At 43.5% G+C, this 21,218-nt stretch overlaps 3 protein-coding genes across 14 annotated transcripts; 1 reads left to right on the top strand and 2 right to left on the bottom strand.

Moving 5' to 3' along the window:
• Positions 1-2,151: 2,151 nt before the first annotated feature.
• On the top strand, positions 2,152-9,391 carry JOSD1 (Josephin domain containing 1). Of its 8 annotated transcripts, none has more exons than XR_013976947.1 (7): positions 2,152-2,283; positions 2,966-3,812; positions 5,940-6,068; positions 6,189-6,383; positions 7,048-7,175; positions 8,036-8,125; positions 9,166-9,391. XR_013976947.1 is itself a non-coding variant. In XM_080971414.1 (6 exons), the coding sequence occupies exons 2-5, from the start codon at positions 3,628-3,630 to the stop codon at positions 7,145-7,147; spliced, it is 609 nt and encodes a 202-aa protein (XP_080827540.1). In that variant the 5' UTR covers positions 2,152-2,283; positions 2,966-3,627; the 3' UTR covers positions 7,148-7,175; positions 8,036-9,391. The 8 variants fall into 8 exon arrangements, 2 of the variants coding, with proteins under 2 accessions (XP_080827540.1, XP_080827539.1); XR_013976948.1 differs by having other exon boundaries at positions 7,048-7,304; XR_013976950.1 differs by having other exon boundaries at positions 7,048-7,771.
• A 273-nt stretch (positions 9,392-9,664) lies between these two features.
• On the bottom strand, positions 9,665-14,591 carry TOMM22 (translocase of outer mitochondrial membrane 22). Its single transcript, XM_080971416.1, has 4 exons — positions 14,431-14,591; positions 13,843-13,961; positions 11,721-11,838; positions 9,665-10,315 (listed from the first exon to the last, which is right to left on the bottom strand). Exons 1-4 carry the CDS (start codon positions 14,533-14,535, stop codon positions 10,241-10,243), a joined length of 417 nt encoding a protein of 138 aa, XP_080827542.1. The 5' UTR covers positions 14,536-14,591; the 3' UTR covers positions 9,665-10,240.
• A 972-nt stretch (positions 14,592-15,563) lies between these two features.
• CBY1 (chibby 1, beta catenin antagonist) lies at positions 15,564-21,080 on the bottom strand. Of its 5 annotated transcripts, none has more exons than XM_080971150.1 (5): positions 20,823-21,080; positions 19,127-19,245; positions 18,235-18,340; positions 17,461-17,587; positions 15,564-16,848 (listed from the first exon to the last, which is right to left on the bottom strand). In XM_080971150.1, the coding sequence occupies exons 1-5, from the start codon at positions 20,992-20,994 to the stop codon at positions 16,794-16,796; spliced, it is 579 nt and encodes a 192-aa protein (XP_080827276.1). In that variant the 5' UTR covers positions 20,995-21,080; the 3' UTR covers positions 15,564-16,793. The 5 variants fall into 5 exon arrangements, with proteins under 5 accessions (XP_080827276.1, XP_080827275.1, XP_080827277.1 ...); XM_080971149.1 differs by having other exon boundaries at positions 17,472-17,587; positions 20,823-21,078; XM_080971151.1 differs by having other exon boundaries at positions 17,472-17,587; positions 20,843-20,982.
• Positions 21,081-21,218: the final 138 nt, after the last annotated feature.

The raw sequence follows: 21,218 nt of genomic DNA, 5'->3' as shown, positions 1-21,218 counted from the left end.
TGAATTTGTTCCCATTTTGAATTGGTAAGGACAGATGTGACTGACAGATGGAAGTGGAAAGATATTGGCCAGGCAACAGATAGCCCTGTCGTTTTATATGCTGTTTAACATTATAGTGGAATGATCTGGAGTCTCAGACTGTGCTGCCATCAATATGTTGACAACATGCAACTTGAATTCTTTGTTACAGCTAAAGCAGGTGTGAGGTGGATGTGCTGGATCAGTGCCTGGTTTTCGTAATGGACTGGGTGAGAGCCATCAAACTGGAGCTCAGTCAGCGTAACACTGTGACCCCGTTACTGGGTGGTTCGTCTCTCTGAATGAGGTTACACTTCCCTTGATGTGTCGCTTGAAGAAACAAGTGTGCTGTTGGGTACACTTGGATTCAATCCAGTCATTTGGCACAAGGAGCCTCAGTATGGCACAGAGTGCCTTCTACCAGCTTTGGCTGGTAGCCCAGGTACAACCCTGTCTGGATAGGGATAGCCTGACCTTGCTTGTCTATTTTCTAGTAACCTCCAGTTTAAACTTTGAAGACTGTTTGGAAACTACAGCTAATACAGAATGTAGCTATTAAATTGTTAACTGGAACAAGAAGGCGTGAATACAAAGCATGGGACCTGGCCAGTACAAATTGGCTGCCAGTTTGTTTCTGTACCCAGTTCAAAGTGCTGCTTTGACCTTGAAAATATCTTTACCTAAAAGACTGTCTTCATATGAATCTGTCCCGAACCCAAGATGGTTATCTGCAGTCCTCCTTTGTGTGCCCCCTCTGAGGGTTAAGGAGGGTGGCAAAGAGAGAAAAACCATTTATAGTCACCTCATTCATAGAATGCTGTCCACAGGGTGCCAACCATGTCATTTTAGCACCAGGCAAATATGTATTTATTTTCATGGGCATTTGGGCAACATATTATTACTAAATCTGTTTTTGATATATTTCTGTTGCTTTATTAATGTGTGTGTGTTTTTTTTTACAGTATTTAGCTGTAAATCATTTTGGCACATTTATTTTAGTAGATAGTGATACATAAATTCAGCATATGTAACCTAACCTATATAAGCTTGCCTTCTTTATGGTCCTTAAATCTTAAAGACAGCCCATATAGTTGAGGAAGTATGTTGGTCTTCCCCAACTGGGCGTCCCCCATGTGATGTTGGACTAACATGCTAATCAGTCCTAGCCATCGGAGCCAACTCCTAGGGGCCCTTGGGGTCTTCAGCCTCCCAATAAAATATTTGAGGGGGTCGCCCCCCCCAGTTGATGGGCATTGTCATTCAAATAGTGTACATGCACCGTGTCGTGTGATCAATTATGTGGGGTGGGGCTGCACCAAGAGGCAGGAGGCTAACATTGGTTACTGGCCCCCAGTTCTAATTTGAAATACTGCACAATCGCATCAACACACTGAATAAATAACTCTAGCTTATCAAAAAAATCAAGGCTACTTCAGCTTCATCCCTGAGAAAAGGTACATTCAGCAGCGCAAAGGCTCCCAAACTGTGGTCCTGCGTTGTGGGGGGCGGGGGGAAAAAATATTTTGGGAATCACTGCAGTCGGGTAGGGGAGGATCTTTGCTGCTCCAGCACAAACGGGCAGCGGCTGTCATGCATGCAAGCTGCCTGAAATACAGTGGTACCTCGGTTTAAGAACAGCCCTGTTTATGAACTATTCAGTATACGATGTATGCACCGATTGAAATGTCAGGCACCCAAACGGAGCGGGTAAGGCGCGGTGATTTAAAACCATGACTCTCTGACTCAAAGGCATGCATATCGTTAATTATATTTTTATCTCACCCGCCACGCGGCTTAGGAATGCCTACACCCGCCTTTTATGTCCTTAACAACACCCCTGTGAAGTGGGTCGGGGCTCAGATGACGCCTGGCAGAGAATTCCGTCCGCGCCGGGATTCATACGCATGAGGAGGAATTGTGAACACGCGGTCCTCCTCCTGGCTCGTCATGCCCAACCCTGAGCCACACAACTCCGCACTGCCTATAATAAGGCACAGCTCAAGCCGCACGCACAGCCGAGGGTTTAGATTTCAGAAGAGATTGCAAAGGCAAACGTCTCCGGCGCCGTCTGAAAGGGAGGAGGGAAAGAGCGCGAGGGCCGCCTTCTCTGACGTCACGTGGAACCCTGCCCCATTGGCCCGCGCCGGGGGCGGGCTCAGCGCGCTCACACACACGCGCGCGCGACGGGGAAGGGCTCTGTTATGGTTGCGCATGCGCTGGCTCATGGGTGGTTGTTGGGCTTCAGCAGGTTGGGGCCGCTAACGGGTGAGTAGCAGCGTGACGGGGGGACGGGGCGAGGGGTCGCGAAGGGAGAGACGCGTTCTGTGTCCCCCCCACCCCCCCCAAAAAACAAGAATGCGAGGTTGCCCCCCCACCTGAGTAGAGCTCTTTTCTCCCACACGTCACCCCTGGACAGTCTCTCCTTCTTCTTCTTCCTGCCCCCCCTTCAAAAGACTCTCCGGTTCCCCCTTCTCCCGAGTTGGCGAGTTCAACGCTTCCCCCCTCTCTCCGCGCCCCACAGTCCAGAGAAGGAGCTGCCCCCCCCCCCGAGCGGGCACAGGGGCCTGCTGACTGCATGACTGCGGTTCCCCAGGACAGGCCAGAATTGCTGTGATTGCAAGCACAAACTCCCGTTCCCTACTCTTCCCCACCCCCCGCAGTTCCTGCACGCGCTTCTCCTGCCCGCACTTAACGGCGGGATATTGGCACCCTCCGAGACGACAAGGAGGGCTGGGGGGTGCGTGTGAGGCAAAGGAAAACCCTTCTTTCCGGATGTGGGGGAACCCCGGATCTCATAAGGCAGGCCTTCCTTGCACCTTCGTGGCTTTTTTGTTTTGTTTATGCAGAGCAGTTCTGGAAATCCTTTTCTGGGGTGCTGTTTTAAAAAGTCGGTAACCGGGCACTGATAATTCTGTGCTTCATTGGATCTCTTCTCTTCTCCCATCAGGAACACAAGAAGCCTTGGGCAAGGAATTTTGTACCTGGCAAAGTTGGAGGACCCCCACCCCCCACCTGGAAGAAACAGTCTGTTTCCCTGTCTCTCTGCATCTGTGTTTTGGGGATGCAGCCTCTCTGACAAGATTGCAAAAATGCAGTTGATGCCTCTCTTGGGGCCCTGTATTCCTTCTGGACAGCACCAACTTGGCCTTGCTTAATTACATGATATTTGTCTTCCCCCATCCCTTTTTTGTTATTGTTGTTAGATTGAGCATATTTTAAGAGTTAGGCTGTGGATCTTTGTCTTGGACGCATCATTGACCAAAGGAAATGGAGGAAAAAGAGCGATGTGATACATTCTATCTGACACTCTGATGTTAAGGCCATATAAAACATTTTTCAAGGGGAGGCCGAGAAAAAGATGCAAATATACTAAGGAAGGTTCCTTGCAGGCTAAAGGAGGTGGGAGGGTGGGAGAAAAATGATTAAAATCTTTAAGTTATTTCTGCAGCCATCCAGTGAAGACAACTATTAAAGTAACAGCAGGTGTTCCACTTGTGTGGGCTGGAGTTGTCTAGAAACGAAAGGCTGCTTGCTCTGCTTTTTGTGTGGTGGGGAGAAACTTCATAAACTTTGTCATCTCCTATCTTCACGTCCTACACTACAAAAAAAATGAGTTGTGTGCCATGGAAAGGTGACAAAATAAAATCGGAATCATCTGAAACACCACAGCCGATGCCAGTGCGTATTTATCATGAAAAACAGCGCAGGGAGTTATGTGCTCTCCATGCCCTCAATAATGTCTTCCAGGACGGCAATGCCTTTACCCGAGACACATTACAGGAGATTTTTCAAAGGTAAGAAGAACTTGGTTTGCCAGCATTATGTTAAGGGGGGGGGTGTTTTGTTTTCTGTACATGCATTCACTTCTATAGTTGTATTTAGTGCTTCAGAAACACTTCATGAGTTGGGTGAGGAAAAGAAGAGTTTCCAGAATTTTAACACTGATTCTGAATGGTTTCTTGTTTCATCAGTCACCACACATTTTACTAAGAAGACCACCAATACAGTTTGCCTTTTTGTCCAGGGTTCTGCCTCTCTGTACCAGCTTTTGAAGCAGAAACAAAATCCTCTTAGAGCTGCGCTTTGCATAGGTTTTTTAATGTGTAATTAAAAAGAAGACACACAGGCAAAATGTAGCCAGGGGATCTCATGAGAACACTTATTTCCGGATGTTAAATACAATTCTTGCTGTCCTGGGTATGGTGGACCATCATCCCTCAGGCTACATCTGCCAGTCTTTCATCATATCTCTCTGTCTGCTCTCTGGGAACCAGTGTCTTCTGCAAGTCCTCCTTCTCTTAACTCTTCCATGCACCATACCATTCAACTACCCAAGTTGCTTCTGCTCCTTTGATTTACACATCAGGCTCTCCATGCTTCCTCTTTTTGTTATCCAACTAAACAGTAGCTGATATGGTCCCATTACTGTATCATGTGTGTTAGTAACTAGCTTGAAAACAGTGCTTGGAACTGAAAAAATAGGTGGTAGTCCTTGCGTGTATGCTTGAACCTTTATTTACTACAAATATTTTGAGAAATGTGCTACTCAGCCATTTGCAAACTGGAATTCTCCCAATCTCTCTTTATGGATAGTCTTGTGCACCCTTAATAATGAGTAAATATAACAGAGGGGCTTACTCTTTTGAGTAAAAATGCCTAGGATAATGCATATATTTTAAAGCTGGTAGTCTGAAGTTTTTGTTGAAAATTAAAATAGGTAATATAGTCAAGGCAATAGTTCCTGTGTTGTTTATGTAGTGTTTTCTTGTTCTTCTGGGAGTTCTCCATATTCCTTGAGACTCTTGGGAGGCTTAATTTAAGACACGGTACATTTAAGTGGATTCCCTTGAGTTTCTATCTTGAACTTATTGGAACTGAAAAGTGAAGTTTGTGTAAATGTTCAGGAACATTTAGAAAAGTTCTTAACATCTAGGTTCCTGACGAAGGATTCCGTGGCTTAGGTCTTTACAAATGTAATTGTTGAAGGATTATGGCTGTACTTAACGAACCCACAAAACTTGCCTATTACACCCCAGAGCAAAGTGGCCCTATGCAGTCCTAATTTGTTAAATACACCTTTGCCTGCTTTCTTTACTGTCTTAGATCATAGACTGTTGTATTGGTTACCATGAGCATGTGAAATGGATCAAAGCAGATCTTCCTTGCCTATTTAAAAAGTGGCACTGTCTGTTGTTAACCTTTAGGGGAAAGGACAAGGTGCCCTTCGTTCCTCCAGAGCAATTATGGATGAACAAATGTCATTTGGCTGTGGAGAGATCATTTCATGGTAAATGTCTGAGGATTGCTCATTTCCAGATGCCAGTCATAATTACAGATTGAGCTTGTTGGAATACCACATATAGCTTGTTCATGTGATTGAAACCAGCATGACCTACTTGGCTTTGTTCAGACAATAGTTGATCTTACTTACAGGAGTGTCATGCTCTTTCAACACAGAGAGGTATCTGCCACTGTGAAATCAAGAATTTTACCAGTTTTTCAAAAGTGTAGAAATCATTGTACTGTAATTCTTCTGTTTTGGTTGAAGACTCTATCAGGGCCCAGTCATGTTTAGTGTTGTGAAAGTTTATTCTTGCCACTCTTTGAAACTTTGCTGTCTTTTATTGTAAGTTCTATAATGGTTCATTGTAATCTTCTATATGTTAGCAATGACTTTCATTTTCTTTTTTGAGGGATATAAATCCAGTGACAGAAAAACAATAGGTTTACTTTGAGAACACTTAAGGCACTTCCCCACTCCCTGTCCATCCCAGCACCTATCTCTTCCTACAAATGCACAGAGTAGTGGACTTAATTTATTAACCTTTTTGTCCATCTTTCCCCAAATGGTCAGCCTTGCTTCATCATCCGCTTGGGACCAATGCTATCTTCATGTTTCTACAATGTGTTTTCATGTTCAGGTTGTCTCCCAACACCATGGTGACACCCCACAAGAAAAGCATGCTGGGAAACGGGAACTATGATGTGAACGTCATCATGGCAGCTCTTCAGACCAAAGGTTATGAAGCAGTTTGGTGGGATAAGCGCAGGTAAAGAGAACCAGACTGTCAAGAGAGACTTGCCATCATTGGAACTGACTTCTTCCTAGTTGGGTTTATAAATAACTGTAAGAGCCTAACAGTTTCTTTCTTCTATTATTCTCTGTTCAGGGATGTCAGTGTAATTGCCCTCTCCAATGTGATGGGCTTCATTATGAATCTGCCATCAAGCCTCTGCTGGGGTCCATTGAAACTTCCTCTTAAACGGCAACATTGGATTTGTGTCCGGGAAGTAGGAGGTATCTACTATAACCTTGATTCTAAACTCAAGGTGCCTGAATCCATTGGAGGTGAAAGTGAGCTCAGGTAGGTTTTCTTCCATCCTAGCCAGTATAACCTAGGTGCCCATCCTCTGAACATATTGTAAATTGAAGTGCATAATCCGTACAGTGTAGATTGGTTTTAATCTCCCAGAGATGAAAGGAGTAAAGTGTACCAACAATGGTGAAGAATGAAAACAAAAGCCTAGACTTTCTCCTTATCCTTCACTTTTTTGCAACAGAATTAGCGCAGATTCAAAAGTAGGCATTTGACGTTATTTAGTAATAGGAACCCATTTTCAGGGCAAGGGCAACATTACCCTGGTGGAATGTTGTTGGGGGCTGCATTCAACTGGCAGGTGCAACCAGAACCATACACACACACACTCGTTTTTTCTCTTTTTAGTTTATTTAATATTTAATTCATAGTAAGGCTCAAGGCTCACCTTCCATTTTCTTCATAGACTTTTAAAACAAAGTTTGTTAAAGGGTGTTACTGTCTTTTGAACAGTAAGATTTTTTTCCCAAAAGTTCTAAGACCTCTGCAGTTCCAGCTGAAGAATACCAATAAGATCAAATCATAACTGACCTGCAAGCTCTTATAGCTATTCAAATGTCAGAATGCAGGTGCATACCAAAAATTACACTCAACAAAAAGATTGCATTTGAACCGTGTTTTTTTTCCCCCTACCCACCTTTAACTGCCACAGGAAGTTTTTGAGACACCAGCTGCGAGGCAAGAACTGTGAACTACTTCTAGTGGTGCCTGAAGAGGTGGAAGCACATCAGAGTTGGAAAGCGGATGCATGACCTGCAACTACCCTGTCCTCGCACTACAGTACTGGTCCTTCTCCCTCCACCAGTTTCTAATGTCCTGTGATGTGGATAATGAGCACTCTTCTCCTCTTCCCTGGAACTTTGGCATTCCCCCCCCCCCCCCATTATGAGGCCATAAGGCAACCACAAGGTATTGTCGGAGCCAACATGAAGAACAGAAGCTGGACATGTAGTAGGAGAAGAGAAGGAGGTGGACGTAACAGAACCAGATCTGTGCTCTTTAATTATAATGCATACTTTCATTTAGAAATGGGTGTTGAAATTCTCCCCTTTAATTTCCTGCTCCCCCCCACCCCACCCCAGTCTTAGGACTTCATACTGGGTTACACACAACTGTCTCCAGGAGTTCCTATAGCTCCTGTTTGGCTAGTATGTGTCTCCTTCAGGGTAGGGCTTGGGCCAGGCATATTCTACCCCCCAAAGCCAATCCTGCTTCCCTCCAACCCTCATTGTGGAACTCCCTACAGGAGTTTTGGGCTTTTCCTGCCTCCATACTCTTCATTATGTGTGTCCTTTGTCTCCAACACCAAACTTTATGTTGAAGAAATTTGCAAACCATTTGGGTCTCTCAGGAAACTCTAGATACTCTTAGCAAAGGTATGGTGCTTGTGGATTCCCCTTTTGTAATAGTAATTGTGCCAAGAGTTAGGGGAGATGTAGACAAAATGGGACCATAATAATGGAACTCCTTACAGGAGTTTTCCTGTCTCATGCTCTTTTTACGTGTGGTCTGAAAATGAAAGACTGAATAGTTTGGAAAAGTGGTAGCTAAATTGATGCTTATTTAAAAGCCTCAAGTATTTTTGTTAGGTGGTCCACATGTAGCCTGTGTTTATTTTTCTTATCTGTCCTGTAATTCAGGGAAATATTCACTGAGCAGGGAATAAAACTACAGGCTGTTTGAGGATGAAATCATGAAACAAAAGGGAAGAGTAGCCAAGTTTCAGCAAGGTAGGAAGCTGGAAATGGAGCAAATGTTGATTTCCAAGTGGAATTATGGGAAACAAGATCAAAGGGCTAGATTTCTGTTGCTCTTCTATAGCAACTGTCAGTTGTTGGGGTTGAGAATGTTTAAGCAAGTTTGCTGGGGATGAGGGAAGACTGTTTACAACAGGTAGGCTGAGCCACATTCTTCCACTGATTGGCAGGTGACCCTCCTGAATTTAACTCTTCTCTCCTCACCAACTAAGTGAACAAGCTAAAGACCCTGGCAGGAGACTGAAATAGTTTTCCTTCTGATCTGATTCAGGTGTTTCACATCACTTCTTTGTGCTAGTTAGTAGGTGAAATGGAGAAGGTGGCCTTTCACTCGATTGACTTCTCCTTGAACCCCGTTTATTCTATTGTTGCATTTTTCATTATTAATGCTTTTTGCCAGCTTCATTTTCAGTAGTACTGGAACAGTGGAAGTAGAACCCACTTTTTTAGTTTCATTCTATAGGAAAATGTAATGGTTAAGGAGGGCTGAAACCCTTTACATCCTTGGAATTTGATCTGTCCATTCTAAGCATGAGCAAGATACATGCTTTCTAAGCCAGCATTCCAAGCCCTTCACAGTTGAATGCAGTATCAACATCTTGTTTATTGACCTCTGGACACCTTGCAGGCAATATACTGGGAACTTGTGTTGGCTATTCTCTGCATGTATTACAGTCCTAGCCTAATAACTTCTATTTTTACAAAAGCCCTCCCCTTTCTTCTGGACTACACATTCCAATAACCAAAGCCAGCTAGCAGAATTTGTACACACATGCACACACTTCACAAGCAGAACATCAGGCTTGCAGTTCTGCTTCTGACTTGAAGCCATTCCCCCCCCCCCCAAAAAAATCTCAAAGACATTATTTTGTCTGCTGGCTAAATAATAGCACTTTGGAGAGACCCCGTTTGCATGGAAGCCAATGGACCAGTGCACAATATGCAAATATCTTTTAAAGCATACAGCTGTTTCTTTCCGTCTGTGTGTATTTATGTCATTGTTCTGTCCTTAGGGAAAAAGTGGTGTGATTCAGCAGCTCAGGAAAAGGGAACATGTGATCACCCACCCCTCTGGACCAGAGTTATGGCAGCAGAGGAAAGGAATCAGCCCATTCCCATTGCTTGGGAATGAAGAAGCCCTTAATTGTTTTCCTGCTTGTTTGGTTTTGTTATAGCCTTGTCTTGGGTTTGTTTACAGAGATGTATTTTGTTTAACCAAATATTAAAAATGAAAAAGCCTTCCTGTGTCCTGTCACTTCTGTGTGTTGAACTGAATTGTATTGTAATAATGTATATAAAGGAAAAAAATAAACATGTTGGTATGAAGCTGTATAGCCTAAGAAGAACTTATTGCCCAGCTACTCTCCATGGGAGTTAAGAGAGGGTCCCTCCCTGCCATTACTACCGAACACAAGCATGTAAAGCTATGGGTTGACACGCAATTGGTAAGTTTTAGTATCCTGCTGTTAGCAAGCATAATGTATGTAAAGCCTGAGATAATAAAGAAAATACTTCCATGTTTGCACTGAAACTTTAATACAAAAGTGCTCTAGCTAACTTTGATACTAATAGATTCAGCACAGATAAGACTTGGCAAAAATGACTTTTCCTGCTTCCCTTATTTTTCAAATATGTAACATTGTAGGGCAAATATCTTTCTTCAAGTAAGAGCTCACTGCATAGAGTCAAGTGCATTCTAGGTTCTTCTATATGCTGCACATTCTGGCATATTTACTCCATTTCTTGCTGTTACTGCTCTGAAATACAGTTGGAGAAGAACGCAGGGCTATTTACACTGACAATTACAGGTTAAAGTTGACCAAATATGACATGTCCTGAGGTGGTTTCCTGGAGGTAAGGCTACCAAAACAGAAGCTTCCAAAGTCTCCATAGTTACCTATAATGTTGCTTGAATGGATGGAAAAGTCATGACTGCCTAAAGATTGCAGGAGATCCAGATAGGGGTTCTGCCTTCATTAAGAATAGTTAATATCCCAAGGTTATGAGAAAAAAACGCTGGCCTAATCAAACAGTTCAAACAAATGATTTCAATATTTCATTCCTCGATATGGGTCCAGTGTAGCTTCATTAAATCTTTCCAGGAAGAGACGGCAGAGCACCTGGCATCCCTCCAGACAATCCTGTGTTTGGTCCTAATAAAATCTGTTAAGAAATGTGAAAAAGTTTACAAATGCTTGAAAAGCAAGAGCAGCATTTTAACTACTTAGCAGCCTACTCGAGGAAGGATGAATAACCCTCCAGATCTTTTGTAAAACTTTTTTAAAAAGGGAACACAGCATTTCCTACCATTCTGGAATATTAACAGTCTCTTCTTAAAACCATGCTGTTGCTGGTGTGGAATTCCAGTACTTAAATACAAGGCTGCATTACAATACAGTCATACCTCGTGTTGCGTTACGTTCATGTTGCCTCTTTTCAGCTTGCAAACCCGGAAGTGTATACTTCCGGGTTTCGCCGTGCGTGCACGCGCAGAAGCGATTGTGCTTGGACATGCGCAGAAGTGCTCGATCGCGCTGTGCACATGTGCGGAAGAGGCGCTCTAGTTGCAGACTTTTCGGGGTGCAAACAGCACCCTGGAACGGATCGTTTCCGCAACCAGAGGTACCACTGTAATAGATTTCTACTTTCATATAAGTGCAAAAAACTGCCCTGATAAAACTAAGTGAATGAAGTGTAAAGTACTTGAAAACACAGTATTAGTTACGTCTGTCATGGTACAATAGTGGTGGGCATCCAGGCGGTGTGAGAAGTGTCAGGTATTTTGCAATTCTAATATTTCAATATTCCCCCCCCCCGGTCAGGTGACCAAAGAGGTTCTCTTATATCAAGGGTGATATGCAGCTTTAAAAAGTGTAACTTTTGCAGCCATAGTAAAGGAAGAAAACTAACCAGTCATAATTTCATGCCAATAAGAAAAGTAGGGCATGTGTTATTTGTAAATAAAGGAACACATTGTTACTAATAAGGCCAGTCAAATGTCATCACTCAGAAGTTTTGCTGTGAGCAGACATAACCATCTGCCAACGTGCTTCTGAAGTCACAAAATAGGCAATACCCCAGCCAAATCTGGGAATGTGGTGTTTTGTACTCTTTCAGCTGGTTCGGTGCAATTATGGGAAGTACAAAAGCTAGAATTAACATAGAAAGGAAGAGACTGCAGAAATCTACCCCATCTTTCATCAGCAGCTGGGGTGACTGGAAAGTGTTCTGATGATGGAATGCCTGTAAAAGACACTGCGGGAAGTGATTCATCAGGAGAAAAAAAGTGAAAGAGGTCATGCAGTAAATGAGGGGGGCTATTATTTCATCATATAGCAAAGGTATATGCTACATGAGCAAACGTGCACAAAAAGATATAGATGAAGAAAGGAATCAAATACAGTGAAACCGATCCACTAGATGCTTTGAGACAGGTAATTATGCAAAGATTCAGGAATTAAATGTACTGCGTGGTGGAGGAAGATTCACAGATAAAAGGAGGAACATTCTGAAAAGGATGAGAATCACAGACTTAATAGGCCAAAAAATGCTGTAATTCAGTTCTCACCTGTCGCTGTTGCATCTGCTGTTGCTGCTCCATTTGCAGTTTCTCAGTTTCAAAAACAACAGGAAGAACTAGGATCATGAAGGAAGTGGTCCCAATCCACAAAGCTGCCCTGGAGAATCTTTTTTTGGGGTGGGAGAAGGGGAGAGAAGGTAATAAGCTAATGTTTCCAACTTCACTACAACGGAAATGACTTATCCTAAAGATCTCACTGTTAGATTGCATTAGACTATTATTCCAGTTTCAGTACAATCCTATTCATATATACTCCAAGGTAAGCTCCACTTATCTAAACTTATACTCCCTGGTAAACGGTTATGGGATTGCAGCCTTAAATCCCCTTCCTATGGCAACATTAGTGTATGTGAACCTTACAACATGTCTCATCACAATCATATTTTTTGCTTCCAAATATAAATACTCTCCCTATCAATATCCATCACAATCTGAAATACCTCCAGGATTTCTCCCTTAAAACTACCAAGATTCCATTCAAACACAAAGAATTAGCAAAGGAAGGAACTAAATGCATAAATAGTGTATAAAGTTTGGTTTTATACCATAATGAAGTTTCCTTAAAGATCATAGGCAACCTGAGTGATATCCAACATCAAACAAACAGCCTTCTACTCATGTGATGCAGCTTTCTGTCATCCACAGCACACTTTAGATCCCAAATCTGTTCTGAAAAGCTCCCCAACCCTCCAGAGCAAACTTGAGCATGCAGAGACTACAATGGGAAGGGGAAATCCTCTTCTGCGCACAGAAGTTTGTTCATGAGTGGACATAACTGGATATCTGTTCAAAAGAAAAACCTTTCCTCCTCAACTCACTAATAATGGTTTTTAGGGGGGAGGGGAGTTAAATAGATGGATTGATCTTTGTGGGAACATTAGGATACTGTGTCATGAAAGCTTAGAAATTAAACAAGAGACCAAAGCTATGCTTTCCAACCCTCACAAAATTTGAAACACCTGGAAGAGCAACATTTTAATTTTAATCATTAGCAGCCAACAGTGGTTCGTCATATATACCTATCTCAGGATAATACTTCATACATCTGACAAAATGAACTTTAATCCATGAAAGTTTTGGCTATAAAAAGCTTGTCATTTTTAAAAGAATCATAGGATTTTTTGTTTTTGCTGCAAAAGACTTACAAGGATATTCTTCTGGAAATTATTTTACTGGAGGTCTTAAAAGAATATAATTATATTTCAAGCAAATCACTGATTCACAATCTTTTGTTAGAAGCAATAATTTTGGTTTCTTCTGAATGGAAACTTCTTAGTATGTATTCTGTTTCAGAATGATTAAGAAAAATGATCATGACTACATTAAAAAAAAGAACAAAATGAGAATATAAATTCTATTTAACAGGGTTATTTTGTGTCCACAACCTGAGAAATTTATATTTATATTTGATGACAAATTGATTGGTGTAGTACAGCCTTGCATTTATTATTCATGTCTATATGGAGTATGTGTGTGTAATAAAAGAGTTTAAAGAGCGAACAAAAGGAAAATTACAATTTCAGGGAATAAAGGGCCCAAGCCCTTTACAAGGTCTCATCTTAGTTGAACTAAGTTGAACTTATGAGTGCTATATTTCTGAGCATACTCAAAATAGTTCTCTAGAACTTCACTCTCACAAGTAAATATAGAACCCCTTTTCTCCCCAACTACAGATATCACAATGATCTCAATTATTTATGATCAATTCCATGTCAATGGCTCCTTGCAGGCAACGGGTTTTTTATATTTAATTTGCATTCATTTATCAGCCTTTTCTTCATTAAAGCTTGAATATGCATGGTACATTCTCAACTGCTTGACCATCATTATCCAAACAGCTTACAACGGGTCATTTCTATCCTCACACTAAAAACACACACACATCTAGAGTTCTGAGTTAAGGCGTCTAAGCGTTCTCTATGGCTGTCTGTCCAACTTAAGAAACGCAAAACACCACCAACTCCCTAACAATTCTCCATCCCTTGGTGGCTGAAGGAGCCAGCCACTTCCCTGAGAAGGGCTACCTTAACCACCCACAAACCTGCACATGGTATCTGAGGACCAGGGAACAAGGGGCTTGGGTCCTCACCTCCCATTTCCCCCTCCTCACCTGTACATTTTCTGGGCTACAGAAAGAGACACGCCGAACGTAGCTCCAGCCGCCGATCGGACGCTTTCCGGGAACATCTCTGTCAAGCCCCAGAGCCTCTCTGCCAGCGTCTCGTCCAGCTGCAAACGGGGAAAGGAGAGATGAGGGCGGGAGCCCCACAAAACAAGACCTGCCCCCTAAACCCGGACCCCGTTAACACTGAAAGAGCCCTGCTGCATGGGAGCAAAGGCCGATCTAGTCCGGAGCTTCGTTCTCAGCAGCCGCCAGCCAGATGCCAATAATAATAATAATAATAATAATAATAATAATAATAATAATAATAACAACTCCTGCAAGGAGAAACCTCAGCAGGCACCGCCCCTCCGTCGAGGCCCCTCCCCCTCCCGGCTCGTGCAAGGCCCCCTGCAGAAAACACACAGAGGAGATGCTTCCCGTGCTGCTCCTCCTCCAGCGTCTCTTGGCCGGGGCTTCAGCTCACTCGAGCTCCCCACCTGGGCCCAAGGCAGGGCCGACTCCAGAGAGGGGTCACCTCGCACATGGCCGCCCGGCCAAGCTCCGCGCTTTCGCGGCAGCAGGGGCTGGCATTACCTCGTCGTCGTCGTCCTCCACCTCCTCCTCCAGCTCTTCGGCCTTGCCCGCCGCGGACTTGGGCAGCAGCACGTCCTCCGGGGAAAGGGGCATCGCGGCGGCCATGACTGCAACGAGGGGAGGGCAGGCAACGACGAGGCAGGCGGCCGGCGGCGGAGAGAGCGAGCGTCGCCGGAAGCGGAAGGAGATGGAGAGCGGAAGCGCGCGGGCTGGGCTCTGCCGCTGTGCAGCGACACCCAGCGGCCGGGAGGAAGAGTTTGAAAAGGCAACGCAGGGCTCGCTCGTTGTCGTCGCGCAAAGGCAGCCCCCAGCTGCAGACACGGCTGCTCTTTCTTCTCTGAGCTGAATTGGATTTATTTGTGGGATGTTGCAGCGTATTCTCGCCTTACGACCAGAGTGGTTCTGCTTATGGTGCTGGTCAGCCAGCCCACTCCCCCCGACGGGAAATTATAAGGCAGGGACATTGTAAGATGTGGTGGCCCCCTGCAGATGTTGATGCACTGCAACTCCCATCATCCCTGACTATGGGCCAGTGTTGGCTGGGCTGAGTCCAGCAACATCTGGAGGCCACCACAATGGCCGCCTCTGCAACAGGATGCAAAGAGATCCGGCAGGGGATTTCCCTCTTTCCGACAGTCCGACTCCATCTCTCTTTCATTTTTCCAATGACATTCAGGATCCCATGGCTACTGAGCTCAGTCTTCTTGGGCAGATATGTTTGTTTTTCTGACCTCTGAGGCTCTGGTGCTTTTTAAGTTGAAGAGCTCCCGTCCGCCCACCAACAAAGCAGGCCCTTTTATTCACACACAGGACTCAAAATTCCAGAAGGCAAACGAAGATTTATTCTAAAGAGAGTATATCCTGAAGAATGGGGCTTTTGCACTTCCGAAGGGGTAAATAATATGGTAGGTAAATGTGTGTGTGGATGTAAATATATATAGCATCCATGTTTTCAGGGTGCTTTTTAATATATATATATATATATATATATATATAGGATTAATACTTTTCTGGGGAGTTAATCTTGAGGAGGGCCAGATTTCTTTTGAACTAGGACGATGTCCCTTAAAACACCACCCAGAGTAGAGTAATGGGCTATGTAATAAAACAAATACACAAGTCAACACTGCAGCAATAGAAACACTGTAATGACTTTATTTTTAAAGTATAAAAATAGATTTATACAACAATTTAACTCAACATTTAACTTACAGTGGCCTGAATGGAACTGGTGGCTGTACAAAGAATTGCCTGAAGAATTGTTTTTTACCAAGATAAGGAAGAAGGCAGAAAGCACACAGAATTCATGGAGTGTTATAGAACTCTGATACATCATGAAGGAGAGGGATAAAAATGGAAGAGAACCAGTTGTTCAATGTGGAGTTTTGTCATACTAATAAGGCAATACAGCACATCACTGGGCTGGCGTGGGAAAGGAAGAGATGAAAGAACATATAGGACAGAGGTCTCATGCTTCCCGGTACATCACTGTACTGTGGCTGTGAACTCAAGCTGCTCTGCAAAGGAAAAATAGGTCACCTCAAAACACAGTGACATCAGATGATTGACATTTGGGTGAACTAAGGATCTGGCCCACTATGCTGAAAAGGTCCCTCCCCCCCCCCCCCCCGTGGTGTGTCAGTCAGCTTTAGAGTTTAGGCCACTGCTATTCAGAATGACTGTGAGCCGACTGAAACATGTAACTTCCCAAATTGTTCACTGCCATCTCCGATTATCATAGGTTTCCCTCACTAACATATATTGCAGGACTATAAGGGTAAGGGCCCAGGATGTGCCTATCCCCAGTGGTGTCTGTATCAGCTCACTGGCTCAGGTTCAGGACCTTACTTTTCCAGAGAATTATGCGTCCCAAAGATACGAAACAGTCAATTGAAAAGCATTTCTGAAACATGTTAAGAGAGAGACAGCAAGAGTATGTAGCTATATGTTGCAAGCAGTTTCTCCCATTTCCTTTTGCTCTCCGCACACCCCATGATCTTGATTGCCTTCTTGGGTGGGTGGGAAGAGATGCTTATTAACTACAAACCACTACCTGCTACTGATTAAATTAAATGTATATTGCGGAAATATGTTAAGAGCACTTGGATAGAAGCTCCATTAGGGAAGAAGAAAAGTAGGATAGCTGCTTTCTGACAGCACTGTAGAACGTGTAGTATTTCACATTTGGAGTCCTGGCTGGATATCCAGCAACGTAAGGTCACAACAACAAATGTCTTCCAAGGCAGGTGTGGCTTCCTAAGTTCCTTGCAGTGGATGGTTTTAACCATATCCTCTTGCTCTTCCCTCTTCCACCTCTTAGAGGCCCTCACATCCAGTTCACTTCCTCTTTCGGCTATAATTTTTCAGTTCCTCCATCTCTTTCTGCATGAGGTGAGACTCTGCAGTCGTCTCAGAGAGCTACAAATAAAAGGAAGAAATGGCATTTGTTTTCCCATGTTGTTTTAGTGCTGGTAACCCTTAAAAACAAGTACGTTTGTTTGTTTCTCTCTAAAGCAGGGGATTTCAAACTACAAATCCACAGGGAATTCCTTCTACATCATAGCATCTTCCATTAACTTCTGCCTATTGCAGATGATTCTGGGACTTGTTATGAGGCACATTCACAATGAATGGCCAGCACTAGTCCTCTGGAATGCATTTCATATTCCTTATGAACCTGGGCTTTGTGGGGGAAATCAATAGAATAATATTGGAAAAGCTCTTTTCTGGGCAGCCATGCTGCCACTGCCTATCTTCTCATAAAAGGAACCCAGGGTTCTCAACAAAGCTGTCAACGTTTCCCTTTTTAAAAAAGAAATTTCCTTATTCCAAATAGGATTCCTCCCAAGAAAAGGGAAAAGTTGACAGCTGTGGTTCTCAATAAGATCATCAAGTGTTCTGGGGCCTGGTTTGAATCGCACGAGACATTGACTCACTGTGTCACCATTGTCATTCCCCTGGTTTTGTATCAAGTAGAGAAATTAATGCAGGTATCAAAGACATATTGATGCACAGAGGTGAGTGAATCACCTCATTCTCACCATATCCAACAAAATGTCAATTTTCAGCTGTAGGAGATTGTTCTCTTCCTCCAGCTGCTGGATCCGTTTCCGAAGGCGGTTTGCCTCCCTGCGGTCCCCAGTGTCCCCAAATGATTCTAGGAGAGAGAAAGTGGTCAGTACTAGAATCACCTTGCACTCACAGAAAAGTGTCAAAAACTACACAACTATGGCCTCTGGCAGCTCTGAGAAGCAACTGCATTAGCTAGATGAAATCCAACACGGTCAATGTGCTGACATCTTGGTGTACCTTTAAGACACCCTATTAAATGTCCTCCCCAAGAAGAGTGTCAGTAGCCTTGTGAGATGAATGACCATTGGTGAACCATGCACAGGCACCCACTCAAGCTAGCATCTGCACCTAGTCAGACCCAGACTACAACACAAATACCACTCCTGACCCAAGGCCGGAAACCAGAACGAGCATCAACACTACTACTATTTGCCAGAGTACATCAAATAAGGGGGTAAGGAGGAAAGCCCTTCAGAGATCCCGAAAACACACCTATCTGAAAGGGTCCAGGATTCAGACTTCACAGCACATGTAGATGAACTCCTTAAAAACTACCAGAAATATGGGATAAGCCTCCTCTCGCAAGCTGAATCAGGACAATGGGAGTACAGACTCAGGATGGCTGGGGGTTATTACAAGGGTTGTATCTTCTGAGGGACAGGATGAGGCCGCTGAGAACCTGATAAGGATTGCCTTTGGATTATGGCCAACAGGATTAGTGTTCTCTCTCACCTGCTATCCACTGGCCATTCTCAAACCTCATACTCTGTCCAGTAAGGGTCATGACAGGAGTGCCATACTCCAGGCCTAGCTCAATCTCCCGGCTTGATCTATCCAGCTGTAGGAGGAAAATGGACACAACGTTTTGTTTTCATTCTCCTCAACTCAACTATACAAAAGATAAGAGTCATATTCATTGTTCTGTCCACTTTGACTCTGATCTTGCCCAAAACTGGCATGTGGCCCTCAAAAGGTTCCCCACAGGGGCCCTTGGGTTGAATAATATTCCCCATCCCTGGTTTTGTTAATCCAAGATTTTACCTGCTAAAACAGTGGTACGGGGGACAGACACACTGTGTAACAAAGATGCATGGTTTATTTGTTTTTAAAAGACAATTGCAATAGTTATGATTCAGACCTTCCACTCAAAAAAATCAGAGCAAGAATCTGAAACATAACCCTTTTTCTTTCTAGGAGTGGATGAGCTATTCTAAGTGTTGGTACTCCTTGCTTGTAAATTAGAGGTCTTAATAAGTTGCCTGTGTAGTTGTTCCTGTTGTGTAGCTGCTTAAGAGTTTTGTGTCAGAATTGATGGGGTTGTATCCTATGCCAGTCCTGCTCAAAACAGACCTTTTGAAGTGAATGGCAATGACTAACTTAATTTCAAATCTACACTGAGCACGACTGTATAAAACCCATGGTCTGTAGTATTTATGGATTTCTATGGGCAGCACACTCCAGTCTATGATACATTCTGTGCGCAGCATATGGCTGTGACTGGCTCTGCCTCTCTAGTTTCCAAGGCACTATTTTGTGACTGACTGTAGCTGGGGGACCCTGGGACTCTATTTTAAAAAAGGGGAGAATTAGGTCCCAGAAACCTGTTTTAGGTTCCAGAACTTACCATGTGCAAATTGGAAAGTGAGGCTGATTTCCTGGGTGGGGTTTTCTTTGGACTGAATGTGTTTCCAAAGAGCGGCATGGCTTCCTCGCTTAAAAGCTTGTTAGAATTGTTCTGGTTGCCTGAAATAAGAAGGAAGCAAAACAAACAAAAGACCATTACCTCATGACCTCATCACTGTGTACAACATTAAGAGGCTGTGAGTCAGAGCAGATTGGCCTACTTAGTGTCATCAAAATAGAACAATAACTGTCATTTTCCAGAAACAAGTTTCTAGTTCGCGTGGATCTGGAGACAGTTAAAACATTTACAGCTCCCCCAGCCTAACCTTTTTTAAAGAAAAATGGTTGGTAATATTTTTTTTAAAAGAACATTTCTACTCTGGGCTTCATGTTAGGCTACTAAATACACTAAGTATTTTGTGTGGAATTGCCACCCTATTCCATATTGTAATTTGTTTTAACTGTTTTTAATAATGAATTTTAAATGGTTGTAACCAGTCCTGGGATCTAATTATGAAAGGTGGGTAATGAATTTAATAAATAATAATAATACCTTATGCACTCATATTTTTAGGAGGAATTACAAACAGTGTTGTCATCCATATGTAATCCTCCCTTTATTCCAATCACCAAAAAAAATAAAAAAATTGCAAGGGGAATAGGGGAGGCAGAATGGTTGCACACTCTCCACAGGTCTGGTGGATCTTAGCACTAATCTGTCTGTTTAGTTTTATCTGTTTAGTTTTAACTTAGTTTTATTGGGCTGAGGGGAAACATCCCATTTAAGAGAGCAGAAAGTGACAGAATAACAAATACTATCTGCAAACCCAAAATTAGACTAATCCATCACCATCTTTCACATATTTGAAATCATCAGGTCAGGTCATTCAATCTGCTTTTGTGTGTGCATGGTTTGGGAAATATCAGTTGTAGCAAAAGATCAGAATACTTGAAAAATTAAAAAGGGTTATCATATCCTATTCCTTTCTCTGCTCATCACTGCCCTTAACAACAAGCCTGCAAAGTGCCATAATCTATTCCTCAAAATTATCTCCATGTTGGAACTAATATTGAAACAATGAAATCTGTTGTCATTGCTTCTTATTCACCAAAGTCAGACTTGGAGGTTTAGCTGCACAATGAGTGTGATCAGGCACAATATCTTAAACTGAATCTTGTAAAAGGTGGTTTTCATATTTATGTAAATATGTGAGAGACCCTTTGAAGCCATGCCTAGCATTACTGGATTCATCTAAGGAGAGTGTGGAAATCTATCACCACGTAGCTGGGAATACAAGTATTTTCCACCCGCCTCTTACACACACTCACACAACTTTAGCAGATGCACCGCTATACAAAAAATCAACAGGTGCAGCTCATCACTGCAGCTCCATCTTTAGGAAAGCTGCACCTGTTGAATATCTGCCTGAACTACAGCTTGGTTTAAAAGCTCTCTCGGGCTGGCAAGTGGCAACCTTAGCGGCACCTTAAGTGCCGAGACCCCTAACTAACCCCAACAAAATCCTGACTCTGGTTATAGTGGGAGCTTAATACTCTGAATCCCATTGTTCAGGGGGCAGATCGAAACCGCAGCAGATAAAGCAGCGGGGGGGGGGGAGTCGAGAGTCGCTGCCGTCCTAAACCCGCCAAGTGGCTTCACCCCAGCATCGCGCACCCACAACCGTGGAGCTCCTCACCCAACAGATGCACAACACACCTCCGCACCCCGGTTGTATCCTCCGAGGTCAATTGCGCATGCGCACTCTTTGGAGCTTCGCGACTTGCGGTAGCCGAGAAACGCACAGCGGGCGGAACCACCCCAGGAAAGAAATCGAAAATTCCACAGGACAGAGGAGGGGGCACACGCATTTCATTTTAAATACATAGAGTGACGGAATTTTTTTTTAAATGGCTCAAAATAAGTAAAATGCCCTGTGTCTGGAGGAAGCTTGTGAAAATATCAGAAAATGCACCCCTCCTCTTTTCGTGTCATGGTTGTATCCCAAACCGCCGGGAAAGGCGGATCGAAGGGCAGCCTCGCGGACGGGACCGTACCATTGTTTATAAAAGGCGAGGGGGGAGAGAAAAGAGTT

This window comes from Podarcis pityusensis (genome assembly GCF_964106645.2).
Source record: "Podarcis pityusensis genome assembly, chromosome: 10".
NCBI lineage: Eukaryota > Metazoa > Chordata > Lepidosauria > Squamata > Lacertidae > Podarcis > Podarcis pityusensis.
The sequence above is the reverse complement of the archived record's forward strand: the minus strand, read 5'-3'. Positions and strand labels throughout refer to the sequence as shown.

Bases quoted from the DNA above. Each gene is read 5' to 3' on its own strand.
- CBY1 (XM_080971149.1), bottom strand. From the start codon at position 20,994: ATGCGTGTGCCCCCTCCTCTGTCCTGTGGAATTTTCGATTTCTTTCCT. The intron at 19,246-20,822 runs GTGAGGAGCTCC...TTCTTATTTCAG, and splicing joins GTGTGTTGTGCATCTGTTGG to GCAACCAGAACAATTCTAAC. The intron at 17,588-18,234 runs GTGAGAGAGAAC...TCTCTCTCCTAG, and splicing joins GAATGGCCAGTGGATAGCAG to AATCATTTGGGGACACTGGG.
- JOSD1 (XM_080971414.1), top strand. From the start codon at position 3,628: ATGAGTTGTGTGCCATGGAAAGGTGACAAAATAAAATCGGAATCATCT. The intron at 3,813-5,939 runs GTAAGAAGAACT...TTTCATGTTCAG, and splicing joins TTACAGGAGATTTTTCAAAG to GTTGTCTCCCAACACCATGG. The intron at 6,069-6,188 runs GTAAAGAGAACC...TTCTCTGTTCAG, and splicing joins GTTTGGTGGGATAAGCGCAG to GGATGTCAGTGTAATTGCCC.
- TOMM22 (XM_080971416.1), bottom strand. From the start codon at position 14,535: ATGGCCGCCGCGATGCCCCTTTCCCCGGAGGACGTGCTGCTGCCCAAG. The intron at 13,962-14,430 runs GTAATGCCAGCC...CCCCGTTTGCAG, and splicing joins TGGAGGACGACGACGACGAG to CTGGACGAGACGCTGGCAGA. The intron at 11,839-13,842 runs GTGAGGAGGGGG...CCCCAAAAAAAG, and splicing joins GTAGCCCAGAAAATGTACAG to ATTCTCCAGGGCAGCTTTGT.